Raw genomic sequence first — 16,002 nt, 5'->3', positions numbered from 1 at the left:
TTAAGACTAGTGTTAATGCTCGCCTATGTAATGTTAGTTTAATAATGGGCTATATTAAAATGACTTGGTAATACTAGAGTCCTGATTGGATCAGGCAGACAATACCTCAATGACGTTATCTCTTCGTGTTTGTATGATCCTGCTATGCAAATCATAGGCATTTGAACAAGGAAGTTTAAAAGTGCCAACTAGGAGAGCTCTCCCTTTACTATACCATCCTAGGTCTGGCAACATTCCTGGGCAGAGGCACACTATAGACATGTTTTAAGCTGGGTCTTCTGCGTCATCAGGTAAAAAGTGTCGTTGTAGTTGATGATAAACACACAATTATTGCGCTGCATCAAATCTGACAAGATGGCAAGCTCTGGCGAACCCTACAGAATCCGTACTGTTGACGATATTCTGAAGATCCCCAGACATGCGAACTGCCATGGAAATCCTCAGGCGCTGGGGTCTTGGAACGAAAGGCCTAAAGAGCAAGGACATGGCGATAGAGATTATCATGGATCACTGGAAGAAAAACAAGTCTACATTGCAAGCGGAGGCACCAAAACAGGTATGTGGTAATAGGAATGAACGACAAACATTATATTGGCTTAGTGTGACTGGGGTAAAGATGCAAGTTCAACAAAATATTTATTTATGTGTGAAAGAATAGAAAAGAGCACGCATAATATTATGATCTGAACTTTAAACTGGTCTAATATCTCTAAACCTTCTGACAAATACTTGCGTATTTACTTTTTGTATCGTAGCTTTTTTCATGTTTTCTCTCAAACTGTGGTGAAGTGAGTTATACATTCACAAGCGTGTCCTTTTTTCTGTCTTTCCTTATTTACTGTCAGTAAGGTATTGGTAATGGCTATAAATAAATACTCTAGCATTGAATAGCCATTCACATGATTACACATGCCCATAACATGGTCACGTGGTAACACACATACCACATGAAGTAAAAGAACGCATCGTATTATTCCATAAATAGCAAAATACATTATTTATACAAACAAGTGGGTATCAATTACAATTTACCGTGTCGTTCACGCTTGGCAAATATAGCGTAACAACCGGGAATGCTGAAGAGGCTCGAGCATAGTGATGAAGCAAGGATGCTGGCAAATGTATCGCTTGTTTGAGTCACAGACGGAACGTCCGGCATTATGCCCTCTGTCCCAAGATGTCATTCTACAAATTATTACACTACGATATTTACATATTCCGAAAGTTTTTGATGGCATGCGTCCGCAAAATTAAACCCAGAATATCGACATGATAATGAAACCGTTATGCTAACTCAATATCGTTAAAACGAGGATAAAATAGGAATAGAAAAATGTTAGATTTATAGCGAGACCCTTAAAAAGTACAGGGAGAATAGAGCCATCAACGCAAGCTTGTGTCATACGCATTATAGACGTTACTCGATGAATATCGACAACACCCTATGAATATCGACGAATATTTAACAGTTCAAATAAGAACCGCCATTTATCGACTTGTTCTATTTTCCTTCAATGCTGTCGCCACTAAATGTGTAAAATGCAAATATGTGTAATGAAGATTGAATGCCATATCATTACTTCCTGGTCAGAAAATCTCCCAGACAAAAGACGGCAATAGGTTGGTAGACCTTTATTTTAAACAGTTACAACACTTGTTCCATTCACAATACTTGGAATATTGATCGAATAATTTTCAATGTCGTGTTAAAGATAAACTTGTTTTATGTAAACATCGTTGGTATGACGCTTTTATTTCTATTGAAATCCCAAACACATAAGTTTACCAATGAACAATTGTAGGATTTCTTCATATCAGCAACCGAATAGAAATCGAATATGTAATTATAATTAAAAATCGATACAGCTAGGAAAACGTATGAACAAATATTTTCACGGAGACCTTTGATAGAGTGCAGGGAGGATAAGACCAGATATTCCTGAAGAGAAAGCGTCTTCTATCAACGACACCAACCATGTCAATCAAGGTTTGATAATGCAGGTGATGTCACTTACTCCACACTGTGATCGACACCTTACTGGAGTGCCGACAACGACACCGTCAGGAATATGTATATAGGACCATAATACTTTCAAATGAGATAATGATACCAGTCTCTGAGATTGGTAGTTGCTATTCCTGCTTAACGCTTAGTATTTTTGAAGATGATTGTCAGTTGTCAAATTAATGAGACGGATGTGTTGTCCGGCTCGGTGTAAACTTCAGTGAGGTAGCACTATAAAGTCGGTATCAGTTCTGCGCTTCAACAAAGATTTAAACACGAAAAACCTGCAGTCTCCAAAAAACGGACACACTGACCACATGACTGCATCTCGTGCACATGGTAAGTCGTCCTTGGGTGACCAATGACCATGGCTGTTGGTAGGATGTTATACACCATACACACAAGTTTGCTGCTAAATACAAATAGGAATTTATGACGATATGGATGGGTCTGTAGTAAATCGTTTAATGAACTGCACAGTTATAAGACAATATATCATCAATATATCAAAATATGAAACTACACATTAAATGACTCTAATATCTCCCAGGGCATTTCTTTCTTATTTTAGCAAACAGGTATAATTTGTATATATGTATATATACAATGTATAACATGGATAGAGAACTAAAAGGGTCAGAATACTCTGGGTTAAGTTTCAAGACCAATATAACTGGCAAAGTTTTTGTTACAATGGGCCAAGACTTTGGTATCCAGAGTAGGCCAACAGTCTGCTTGTAAGTTTTTACCACCAAACAAAAATCATTGTTAACAGCAATTATCTCATTCTGGTTTATTTTTCCTCTGTATATTTCATCTTGGTATTAGTGCATTAGCTACCACAGAAAGGCCCCTTGAGCGTTTTCACCGCACCAACAAGAGTGGTAATTATGTTTTTGTCATAGACTGAGATATTATAGCGGCATTCAAGAAGGATTCAAAGTATGTGTAAGTTGTATATCGGCTCGTGAATGAAAGCTAAGATACCATTGTTTATTCAAAGGGTGATATGTTTATCATATTTGACAAGTCAAATTGTTTGTTAGCGTGGATGTTTAAATTTGCGAATGCTATAATGATTGAACATTAGTGCCAAATACATACATATTTTATATATACTTCCCCTTCGCGGACCTCACTACACTAACGTACCCGGATGAGGAAGTAGGAGATAATGATGACGACATACCTTTTGTATTACTCCGTTTAACAAACATAAATCTCGTGACAACCGCCGACATTAAGGACCAATTAGAAATAGAGCCTAATTCCTCAAGATTGGGAATCTGCACTTGTAGAAAGTATCAGATCGGTTGATTGTTCGGGCTCAGTCGAAGCCCGCCTTAAAACAAACAACATTCAGTGATTGTTTTCAACTGATGTAACGTACACATAGTGTCATATTGTCAGTGTTGAATTATATTATGTTATTCAATTCAAAGTTTTATATGCATGAATAATTCACAATCGCATCTTCTTTATAATATATCTTTTATTCATTTTTTTTGCATTCAACAACGATATAAAAGCAGAATATCTACAATCCGGAACTCTCTACAAACCATCTTTATTATGTGGGCCCAAAGGTGTCCGGTTTAGACAGAGTCCACTGTATACATAAAACAACTTAATACCTAACCGATCAACGGTTATTGTGCAGTGGGGTTAACGCTAACACATGTCACAACAAACCAGCTGAATACCTAAACTATCAACGTGTATTGTACAGTGAGGGTAAAGCTAACATATGTCACAACAAACAAGCTGAATACCTAAACTATCAACGTGTATTGTACAGTGAGGGTAAAGCTAACACATGTCACAACAAACAAGCTGAATACCTAAACTATCAACGTGTATTGTACAGTGAGGGTAAAGTTAACATATGTCACAACAAACAAGCTGAATACCTAAACTATCAACGTGTATTGTACAGTGAGGGTAAAGCTAACATATGTCACAACAAACAAGCTGAATACCTAAACTATCAACGTGTAGTGTACAGTGGGGTTAAAGCTAACATATGTCACAACAAACCAGCTGAATACCTAAACTATCAACGTGTATTGTACAGTGAGGGTAAAGTTAACACATGTCACAACAAACCAGCTGAATACCTAAACTATCAACGTGTAGTGTACAGTGGGGTTAAAGCTAACATATGTCACAACAAACCAGCTGAATACCTAAACTATCAACGTGTATTGTACAGTGAGGGTAAAGTTAACACATGTCACAACAAACCAGCTGAATACCTAAACTATCAACGTGTAGTGTACAGTGAGGGTAAAGTTAACATATGTCACAACAAACCAGCTGAATACCTAAACTATCAACGTGTAGTGTACAGTGAGGGTAAAGTTAACATATGTCACAACAAACAAGCTGAATACCTAAACTATCAACGTGTATTGTACAGTGAGGGTAAAGCTAACATATGTCACAACAAACAAGCTGAATACCTAAACTATCAACGTGTAGTGTACAGTGAGGGTAAAGTTAACATATGTCACAACAAACCAGCTGAATACCTAAACTATCAACGTGTATTGTACAGTGGGGTTAACGCTAACACATGTCACAACAAACAAGCTGAATACCTAATTTATCAACGTGTAGTGTACAGTGAGGGTAAAGTTAACATATGTCACAACAAACCAGCTGAATACCTAAACTATCAACGTGTAGTGTACAGTGGGGGTAAAATTAACATATGTCACAACAAACAAGCTGAATACCTAAACTATCAACGTGTATTGTACAGTGGGGGTAAAGCTAACACATGTCACAACAAACCAGCTGAATACCTAAACTATCAACGTGTAGTGTACAGTGAGGGTAAAGTTAAAACATGTCACAACAAACAAGCTGAATACCTAAACTATCAACGTGTATTGTACAGTGAGGGTAAAGTTAACATATGTCACAACAAACCAGCTGAATACCTAAACTATCAACGTGTAGTGTACAGTGAGGGTAAAGTTAACATATGTCACAACAAACAAGCTGAATACCTAAACTATCAACGTGTATTGTACAGTGGGGTTAACGCCAATACATGTCACAACAAACCAGCTGAATACCTAAACTATCAACGTGTATTGTACAGTGGGGGTAAAGCTAACATATGTCACCAGTACTGGGCATGATTGTGCAAACATTACACATGAGAACTATTGAGCATGGCAAGACAACTAAGGCACATAGTGTTTTTTTTTTTTTTTAAATATTGACGCAAACATTCAAAATGTATTATACAGTATTGTATTTCAATAAATCGCTCGTCCTAGAATATGAACATCAGTTGTGTAAGCCAAAAAATATATTACATCTTTAGATTACGTAAGGTGAGTGAGATTACCTAAAGTTTTAAAGTCGTATTTACTCAAAGACGAGCTTGTAGAAGACCTAACTTTAGACGGATATCAATCTGCGTAAAAGTTAACAAGTAAAATGTGAAGAGTGTGGGCGACAATAACGTACAGATCAACCAACGCTGACGAAGGCGTAATCCTGTATGTCGGTTAAATGCAATGAAAAAATAAAAACAACAACTTTGTATTAACATAGCATCACAGAAAGATAACTAACAACTTAACTGGGACTATATATTAATGCGGAGGTTTCGTTAAAGGGAATGAAGGTGACTGTCGAGAATAGAAAATCTATTTATTCAACAATTTGTTTGAAGGTGACAGGGGAACTTGATCAGATATATGCATGATCTAGAATAAACTTGTGCAAAGCAACGTACACACCAAGACTAACAAATGTTTTTCCTTGACCTAGTTTTTAATTGTGGTATACCTTCCAAACACATGACAGTGCAGCGGTAGGGTTACCGGATATAGAGATAGTATTCCTGCAGTGGTATTTACTTTGTTGTTGTACCAACGATTCAAGGCTTAAGTTTACGTAAATAGACGCTTAATGGGTACGTAAATAGAAGCTTCATGGCGAACGAACAACAAATTCCAAATATCAGGTGAAAGGGTATCCATGGGGACTTTTTATGGCATACAGCGACCGAAATACAAACAAAACCAGAAAAAAAATATTCCTGTGAGTTTACGATAAACAACAATTTAATGCATGCATGACCTAAAATTCGGTCAATATATACGTAAATAAAAACCACAATTTCAATGACGTAATTCACAGTCATCACTATCTTTACCTTTATTTATTTAACTTCTGCAGTATGAAGTCATTCAAGCTTTGGTATATGAATTTAGAAGATATAAGTTTACATGAACGACATGATGGGCATTTCTTATTCTCTTTAGGTCACTCTATTCACATTGTAGGTCAAAGGAAGTTGAAGCCACAATACCATTCTGTACTGTATTTGTGACATATTGGTATCATTTCATTTTCGTTGCCAATTACATTCATACGGTCATATATGCAGGCAAAATGACAATCAATGACCTGTAAAACATACAAGATCAGATGAGTTGAAGCTTCAAACAACAATCTGAAATCGCTAATAGACTGGGATATGGAAACTACAAAAGTATGATTGAAGCGATTACTCAGAATTAATTTATTTGTTTTAATAGGATCGTAATGGACTCCATGATGCCATCGCCAATGACGCTCAGTACAGAAAGTCACTCCGAACTTTCTATGATCAGTTACAGGAATATGTCAATTCTCTACCCACAAACTACCGTAAGGATCTGGAAGGAGTCTTCCCACATATCGCAAGAACAATAGAGGAGAAAAAGCAAGACGTGGGCTCACCAGATTGCACCATCCTTGTTGCTGGTAAGTTTTCCCGAATGTAGGTAGTTTGATATTCATATTTTAACCGCCGAAAATTAAGGCATATCTATATATACTTGGTATGCATGTATTGTACTTATGTACAAAGTACGCTCCCCTTGTTATAGTAGATAATGTATCAAGACCCCTTATTCTACCTGGTTAGATAGTCTGTATAGCTTTTATCGTTATTTCTTTTGTACATTTCCAGTCAGTGTAAGTAACAAAACAAAAAAACATGTTTGAGAAACGTATACTTATGATTGCGTTATAGTGACACACATATCAACAATATCGCATATGTGCACCTAGATTGGTTGCGTTGATATATAAACCTTCAACATTGTCTAAGGTGCAGTTATATTGCTTTGTTGGTATATTGTAGGTGAAACAGGGGCGGGGAAAAGCAGTTTTATAAATCTCATACTGCAGATCGATCTACTACCAACAAAACAGCTGAGATGTACAACAACTATAGTAGAAATGAAGAAAAGTGTAGACGGGAGGAAGACGGCCAAAGTATACTACAAACTCCAGGAGGGAGAGCGACATCCGAGATCACCGACAGAGCTGGTGTTGGACACACAGAATGCTCTATATGATATCCAAGCCAAAATGAGTTTCGAGGAGGATGGAGAAACACCATATGAAAGAATCGAGATCAGTTGGCCTTTTCCTGGCCTTTCAGTAAGATATGAATTAATTAGTCTTTGTCATTATCATTATTCCTTTTTGTGACAGCGACAACGCTAGACCTCTATATACATTGCTGTTTAGGGATGATAGCTATGTATGACCCTTTGCCGATTATACGAGTGTATAGAAATACATCCCGAAAATGGATATCATAATGCGTCAAGTAATGTATATCAATCAGCCATGAAATCATATAGACTCATAAACCAACTTAACAATATATTTATCCCAATATTCTCAGCATTACAATCAAACAATGTAGTGACTCCTGTATACAAGATATATTCATATTTTTGTAGGAAGGGATCGTCCTTGTAGATACACCCGGTATAGGAGAGAGAAGGCAGATGACCAAGTTAGTGGAAAGGTACCTTACCAAATCATTTGGATTCATCTACATTCTGAACACCGCAAACGCCGGAGGAATCCAGAAAGGAAGGGTCAGTCCTCAAGCATGATTAAAATGAGAATCTTATAACTAATCGTGTTACATGGAAGCAATAACCGTATCAAATGAAAACTGCTTTTATGAATTTAACTTCAAATACCATAGCAATAATCATGTGTAAACTTGTAGATATATATACGGCTCTTATGTATGTATATTTACTAAAACACAAAATTGTATTTGCATACTTGTACAGTTGCGAGACTTCTTGAGGATGGTGGTGAACGCTGCTGACGAGGACTTCAATCCTGCGTCCACAATGTTTATCGGCAATAAGTGGGACCAGGTACCTGATAGGGATAAGGGCGAAGTCGAGGATGGCATCTTCAATAAACTGGAATTATGTTATCCTGGAATACGCAGGGACCAGATATTCTATATGTCTGTCACAGATGTAAGTGTCACACGGTATAAAATGTTCACATACTTTTGCAATTTCTAAAGTTCAAAAATTGTTAACTGTCTTATGTTAAGATCTTTTTCTTTTAATGCATTTCGAATTAAAAGAATTCTGATAACGCGGCGAATGATTTTCTTGTTGACTCATTCATAATTTTAATGAGCACTAATATAAACCATTGTGATATCTGAAAATATGCTGCCATTTCATGTCATTTTCCTACATAAAAGATAAATTAAAATAAGCTGACGAAGAAAACTACTGGTCTTATACGCCATTCATAGAAACAGTATTTCTGGAAAAACAAAAGAAGCATTATCGTGTTTTTGTTTCATAGTCCCAAAAAGCAGCTGCTTACGGTGGTATGTCAGCACCACATGTGGAAATGTTACATGGAATGGAGCGATTCCTACCTGCCAGCCTTAGGAACAAACTGAATATCCATTACAGGTATGAACACATCGTAAACATATATACCCAGACGATTTCACACAAAAACCTATGAAATGAAATAAAATATCTGTGTGTAAGCTTTTTGGACATATTACTCTTTTGTGTAAACAAAAGATAATCCTAGCTTTCAAAGGCGGATGTTATTCAAACTTTGTGAAATTAAACAATAAGAAAGGTAGTTGTTTATCGTTCAGAATTGCGAATTGTATAATTCCAAATGTTGAGCTGATCTGACGTTGAAATTACACCCCGGGGTATTTATTACATGCTGTTTGTATTATTCATATTTTAGATTCCTGTCTCAAGTTTTGAAGCGTTCCTTATATTCCGTCAAAGTTGCAAAAGGGATGGCAGTTCAAGGAATGGAACAACAAAGAGAGAGGATTGAATCGATCAAACGCCAGATGGATAAACTCGAAAGGGAAGCAAGATACAGTGTCGGAGAACTTCGAAGAGAACTTGATGACGAGGTAGAAAACCTATACAAGGCAACAGCCAATTTTCTCAGATCTAAAAAGTTTTCTCAGGAGATGTTCAATTGGTGCAAGAATGATTGTGTCCCGGCTAATAAGGAGTGGAATAAAACTGCTTCGGAAGCTATCGAACGCATTGCAAGTCGTGTAATGTCAGAAATCAACATTTGGGAGAAAGACATGAAAATTACCGCTACCATTAAACACAAAATCATCAAGAAATTCAAGAAAGACTTTGAACTTATGGAAGGTCAGATTCAACAAATTGAAGGTAAGGACAATATTTGATCTGATGTGTCGCTATTTTACCTGTATATATCATGTATTATGTTATGTAAATATTCTACTTTGCATACTAACAGAACTGGATTGTTGTTTGAAAGTTTAAATACCGAATTAAACTAGGTATTATGCTAATTGCTTTCATAGAAAATTAAAATCTTGTTTCATGTAACAAAAGACGTTTTTAACATGTGAATATGTGATGGTATGTTAATGCTAGAAATGTTGTCTTTCGGTAGGAGTATTGCTGGATGGGGACACTCGAGCTGTGACCGACCTTCACAAATCCATGAAGAGGCAGGCCCCAGTAAGACAGATCTGGAAAAGGGCAAGGACTGGAGACGAGGATGACATGAAAGGCCTGGGAGGAGTAATCAGCAGTGTAGGGTCCAGTGCATTAGAGAAGTACGCCAAGGCACTCTTCAAAAGCTATAAAGCAGACGTAGCCTGTGAAAAGATGTCCGTTGCTACGGAAAAATTCATCGATTGCATTTTTGAGAAAGATGAATTGAAGAAGAATCTAAAACGATTTATCGGAAAATTTGTAAAGGGGATAGACAACATTGCAAAAATGATTCCTGAATTCGTGAGAGCTGATACAGAACTGATCAACAGAATAGCAAATGAAATGGACAACATGGAGGATAATTTGCGCAATGTTTTCCCAAATCTCCTCAGGCACAGTACTACCTTGCAGGGGAAGCTTGATATGTTCTTTGTTCATAACATAATGGAAAGAGATTACCGCCTGCGAGACATAGAATACAGCAAAGCAGATTTACTGGGTAGCGGATCATTCGCAGACGTCTACAAGGCCAAACTTAAAGTTGCAAACCCTCCTATGACAGTCGCATTGAAGGTATCCAAGGATCCATTGAAAGAAACAAATATCACAGACATTCTACTGGAAGACAGAACATCTCGGTAAGTAAAAAACAGAGTGTGGACTCATGCATGTGTGCATTTAAGTAAATAAGAACACTAATTTTATAAGCATCCAGGTAACTACCGAAAAGTAACAAACACGGGCTTATGTATATACCTAGAATATCAAACTGATGTTAACTTATGTCTGTGTCAATAACAATGCTGTGTAGTTTGTGAATTATGGGAAGGGTTTTGGCTCGAAAAAGTATGCACATTTGCCTTTCACCAAGAGGCCCGGTCTTATATTGATTGTTAATGAACATGTACCTGCTTAATTCCACACTTCTTCACCATGGAAAAGATTGATTGATGTATGATGATATAGTTTACTGTATAACTTGTCTGAAATGTATAATAAGTATACAGCCATTTATAAACAAAGGTGATTATAATAAATACATGATGTTTTTGTTTAATGGAGAGTGCGATTTGAGAGCTTTTTTCTCTAGAGAACAATCCTGGACATCTTGCCTACTATCCAGATGCTCTTCCCAAATTAAATGTCCCCGTCAAGTTAGTAGGACGCTTTTAGGACCCATGTATATAGTCACAAGTGTACTGCATGGATGCAACTATTCTTATATTGGATGAATTCATTTACAGATCAGCAGATAGTCACTGGTATAAAAGACATCTCGAAAATAAATATTTTTAATGAACTAATTACCTTTGGTATATGCAGGGAGCTGAAGCACCCCAATGTTGTACATTACCACGGGGCCGTACTGAGGATGGACGGCACAGGAAAGCACAGCAAAGTGTTCTGGATTATGGTATTGGAATATTGCACCGATACTTTGAAGTCCGTATTCATTGATGCGGAGTACGAAAATCCAGGGAAGTGTCCTATCTACCCGGACCAGGTGGAAGCCATTGAAAGCATGGCTAAGTACTTCGTTCAAATCTGTGAAGGAGTTTCCTACTTTCACCGGAAAGGTCTTGTGCATCGAGATCTGAAATTAGAAAATATCCTGGTAAGATGTCTTAACAAACAGCACCATTATACATCATTATCACACATGGCAAACCGTTTCAAGTGTTAATTAACATCAACAAAGTTCCCCCCCCCCTTTTTAACTGTCATTCTAAAGAACCATTTAAAGTCTTCCACAAGTACATTTTATTACATAGAAACAAAAAGACAGAAATAAATAAATATGTCTTATTTCATAGTTTTGCAATATACAATATACAAAACAAGTTGTGTTTTAAACCATACACGTATATTGTTCATTTCCCGTTATTGATGATGTAGTTACTTGATGGTTTCTCTGCCACCAGATTGACGAAAAGAAAAACGTCAAAGTAACTGATGTCGGATTGACTAAAGAAGCCAAGGCCATCTCCGGAAGTACTGTCGGAAGTCCTGTCTATATGGCACCAGAGGTCCTCAACTCTCAAGGAGTTTACGACAGGAAGGCTGATATCTACAGTCTCGCCATCATCATCTGGGAAATGTGGTACGGAGTAGACGCTGCAACGCATATTCAACAGCAGCTGTTTGGAACGCTGGAAAAGGCTGTAAAACAGGGCCTGCGACCGTCATTATCAATGTGCCACAAGCCTCCGGAGGACTGGGAAAGAATCATTAAACGTTCGTGGGATTACGATCCAAAATTACGACCGGAAGCGAGTGAACTGAAGGATTTTTTCAATAAGTTTCTTATCTCTGATAGACGTTTCTGACCTGTCGAAAAGATTTGTACCACACTTTTAGTCAATATTAGTCGCAGGTATTCGTAGTTTTTACTTTTAGAATATCTATAAGGACATTTTCAATCTAAGACTATAAATACCTGTGCCATAAGTGTATCACATCTGTACAGATATCTTCGGAATTTGTTTTTGAGATCGAAATGTGCTGATTGATTCTGTTCTAAAATCAAATTTGAATCTGGTGTAATTTCAAAAGTTTCTTTTATTTTGATTTTGGCCTTTAACACCCAAACATTTGTGATGTATGAAGTTGCATAAATGTGTTAAAAACTAAGGCTGAGATAAAATGAATTCTAGAACACCGTTGCCAGCTCCCAGTATTCTCCCTCATAACTCCGTCCCCCATCTTTTCGCTAATTCATGGCATTGACACAGAAAACAGACTAATAACATATAAAGCAATATTCTGGGGGCATCGACCAAGTCATATATATCACATACGAAGTTTATACAGTACGCGAAACCGTCACAGGCTCGCTGTTTTAGCAGTGAAAACGTAAACAACGATCCTTTGTCTCCACTCGCGTCATTAATGTGCCTTAACTTGAGCAAATCGCGAACTCTTCGCTGAAATCAACACCCCACAACCATAGATTAGTTATTGCGGAACATGCAAAAAATAATTACAATTAGATTAGCTATGGACATCTCTCTCCAATATCGGATCGAAAAAGTTCATGCTTGTATCTCTTGCCATATTCACGCTTCGCTCCCTCCGAGTGCGTCGACGCGCCACCTGATGCAAGGGGACGCAAGTCTTGCGCCCTCTTAGTCCGTCAGCCGTCCTAACGGTGGTTAAAGGTCGATGAAGAAAGGTTTGATAAGAGTGACGAGAGGCATGACCCAAGAGCCGAAAAAACAGCACTAGTTTGTTTAATCATATTTATAGGAATCATTACACTATAGTTTAAAAACATAAATAGATATTGTCCGTGGCTGTTTTAACATGCTCACTTATCGCTAATGGGCATTGCATGTTTTGGTATTATCGATTTTCTTCTTACTTATATATTCTTATAATTTCATTTGGGTTGCATCGCGCCTTTTGATTTGTTCTTTTTATTTCTGACTATCATGTGATAGACAACAAATATATATAAGATGTATTATTATGAACAAACTCCTAATTTTGTAAAATAGCACTGGTTTAAGAGAATGTTTATGCGATCGTTCTGTTTACAGTGATATTTTCAGCCATTCACACTTCAATTTTCATCGAACGTATGAACGGCTTAATTGAAATTGAGATTGAATTTAGCTTCTTTCTTGCGAACAGTGCGAAGGAATTCTAAATACGGACGCCTGTGTTTTGTCAACGTCAAAATCATTGCGCCATTTTTTTTAGTAACATATTGAACATATTTTCGTGATAGATATTTTCCCCGAAGGAAACTCGATAACAAAGCGTTTAATCGGAATGTACGTCGGTTTTCAGTCTATACATCGATAGACATAAATCCTGAAATATTGTTTATCAAATTATAAAATGATAGCAAGGATGTATATGTATAACAAGGATAATACAATTTGAGTCCATATTCTTTCGCATTGCGTACCAGCAAAGACAATACTACCTATACCTGCATAAATGGTTGGTTTTTTTTTCAGAGAGAATCTGCCTATATATTTGTATTAATATTTTGTATTTCACATATAACTGTAACTATTAACTTTTTTTAAATTGATTTTTATTCATTTTCAAATATTTTACAAGACATACAATACATCATACTTATAGATAACTAAACATGATTGTTGTCATAAGTTGGTGACAAAAATACTTACTATTACATATACCTTGTATACATTTGAGAAAATAATCAATATGTACATACATGTACACACTGTTCAACTAGACAAGGAAAAAGATAAAAAAAAAACCAAAAAAAACAACCCGAAAACAGGACAAAGCAAACACAGATAGACGTATTGATATTTGTGAAATAATAATAATAATTAAAACAAAAACAAAGATCAGTAATTAAGTATATTACCATTCATGAACAAAACAAACCAAAAACACAGAAACATAACTCACAAAAACAAAAAATCATTCAAAGCAAAAACAGAAAAAAACCCTGAACCATTACACTCAAAAACAGACGAGAAAAAACACAAAAACATTAAACACAAAAACAAAAACATAGACCCAGAAACATAGCACACAAAACCAAAATTAAAAAAATACACAGAAACATAACACATAAAACATTAAACACAAAAACAAAAACAGACAAAGACCCAGAAACATAGCACACAAAACCAAAATAAAAAAATGCACAGAAACATAACACATAAAACATTAAACACAAAAACACAAACACAATAGAAACATGACATACAAACATTAAACACAAAAACAAAATAAAAAAATACATAAAGCACGAAAATAAAAACAGACGAAAAACACAAAAACAAAAACAGTAAAGAAAACAACATTAACAAAAACAAAACAAAAACAGTCGAAAACACATGGAAACATTGTACACAAAAACAAAACCAGACAAAGAAAACCAACCGAGAAACATATCACACAAAAAACAAAAACAGACAAAAAAACATAGAAACATTAAACATAGAAGAAAAATCAGAGAATACACAGAAACATAAAGCACAAAAAATAAAAACAGACGAAAAACACAAAAACAAAAACAGATGAAAAATCCCGAAAACATTATACACAAAAAAACCCACCCTCAAAAACATTAAACACAAAAACAAAAACAGGCGAAAACACACAGAAACATTACACACACAAACAAAAACAGACGAAAAAAAACCCGAAAACATTACACACAAAAAACCCCACAAAAACGTTCAACACAAAAACAAAAACAAACGAAAACACACAGAAACATGACACACACAAACAAAAACAGACGAACAACCCACAAAAACATTACACACAAAAACCCCACAAAAACATTACACACAAACCAAAAAAAACAGACAAAAAAACACAGAGACATTACACACAAAAACAGACAACTACATACTCGGTTAAAAACGTGGACTTTTAAGTCCTATGTCAGTCAGATTTCAAGTTTATTAATGTGAAAAAAGGCATATAAGAAAAAAAGGTTAAAAAAAAAATGTTAGTACAAGGGGAAAAAGTTAATTGAAGAATATAAAGTATCAGCATGTGGGTAATGTTAGAATTTGAGTCCAGCATGTGGATAATGTTAGAATTGGAGCCCAGCATGTGGGTAATGTTAGAATTGAAGAATATAAAGTATCAGCATGTGGATAATGTTAGAATTTAAGCCCATCATGTGGATTATGTTAGAATTGGAGCTCAGCATGTAGATAATGTTAGGATTGAAGAATATCTAGTATCAGCATGTGGATAATGTTAGAATTGGAGCCCAGCATGTGGATACTGTTAGGATTTAAGCCCATCATGTGGATAATGTTAGAATTGGAGCTCAGCATGTAGATAATGTTAGGATTGAAGAATATCTAGTATCAGCATGTGGATAATGTTAGAATTGGAGCCCAGCATGTGGATACTGTTAGGATTTAAGCCCATCATGTGGATAATGTTAGAATTGGAGCCCAGCAAGTGGATAATGTTAGAATTGGAGCCATACTAGTATTTGTGTGTTTAACTGTATTTGTTTATATTCACTTTTCAAAATAAAGATTTTATGCACTTTTAATTCAAATTCAATAATTTTTCAAACTATTAAGATTTAGTTATATCCTAAACATTTGGGTATATATATATACAATGTATATTGTTTTAAGATCATTTATATATCTAAGTTAGATTTCGTGTATTTATTTGTGTTAACCAAACATGAATTCTTGAAAAAATGTGAGGTTTGTAGCTACT

The 16,002-nt window shown here is 35.9% G+C and overlaps 1 protein-coding gene across 1 annotated transcript; it reads left to right on the top strand.

The window, feature by feature from the left end:
* Positions 1-78: 78 nt before the first annotated feature.
* On the top strand, positions 79-14,061 carry LOC117330353. Its single transcript, XM_033888569.1, has 10 exons — positions 79-556; positions 6,568-6,775; positions 7,158-7,459; positions 7,768-7,908; positions 8,113-8,310; positions 8,654-8,766; positions 9,062-9,513; positions 9,764-10,448; positions 11,134-11,425; positions 11,733-14,061. The coding sequence occupies exons 1-10, from the start codon at positions 419-421 to the stop codon at positions 12,135-12,137; spliced, it is 2,934 nt and encodes a 977-aa protein (XP_033744460.1). The 5' UTR covers positions 79-418; the 3' UTR covers positions 12,138-14,061.
* Positions 14,062-16,002: the final 1,941 nt, after the last annotated feature.

Source organism: Pecten maximus, chromosome 7 (genome assembly GCF_902652985.1).
Source record: "Pecten maximus chromosome 7, xPecMax1.1, whole genome shotgun sequence".
In the NCBI taxonomy this organism is placed as follows: domain Eukaryota; kingdom Metazoa; phylum Mollusca; class Bivalvia; order Pectinida; family Pectinidae; genus Pecten; species Pecten maximus.
The sequence above is the reverse complement of the archived record's forward strand: the minus strand, read 5'-3'. Positions and strand labels throughout refer to the sequence as shown.

Excerpts from the sequence above, each read along its gene's own strand:
- LOC117330353 (XM_033888569.1), top strand. The coding sequence starts at position 419 with ATGCGAACTGCCATGGAAATCCTCAGGCGCTGGGGTCTTGGAACGAAA. Across the intron at positions 6,776-7,157 it reads TTGCACCATCCTTGTTGCTG|GTGAAACAGGGGCGGGGAAA; the intron begins GTAAGTTTTCCC and ends GGTATATTGTAG. Across the intron at positions 8,311-8,653 it reads TCTATATGTCTGTCACAGAT|TCCCAAAAAGCAGCTGCTTA; the intron begins GTAAGTGTCACA and ends TTTGTTTCATAG.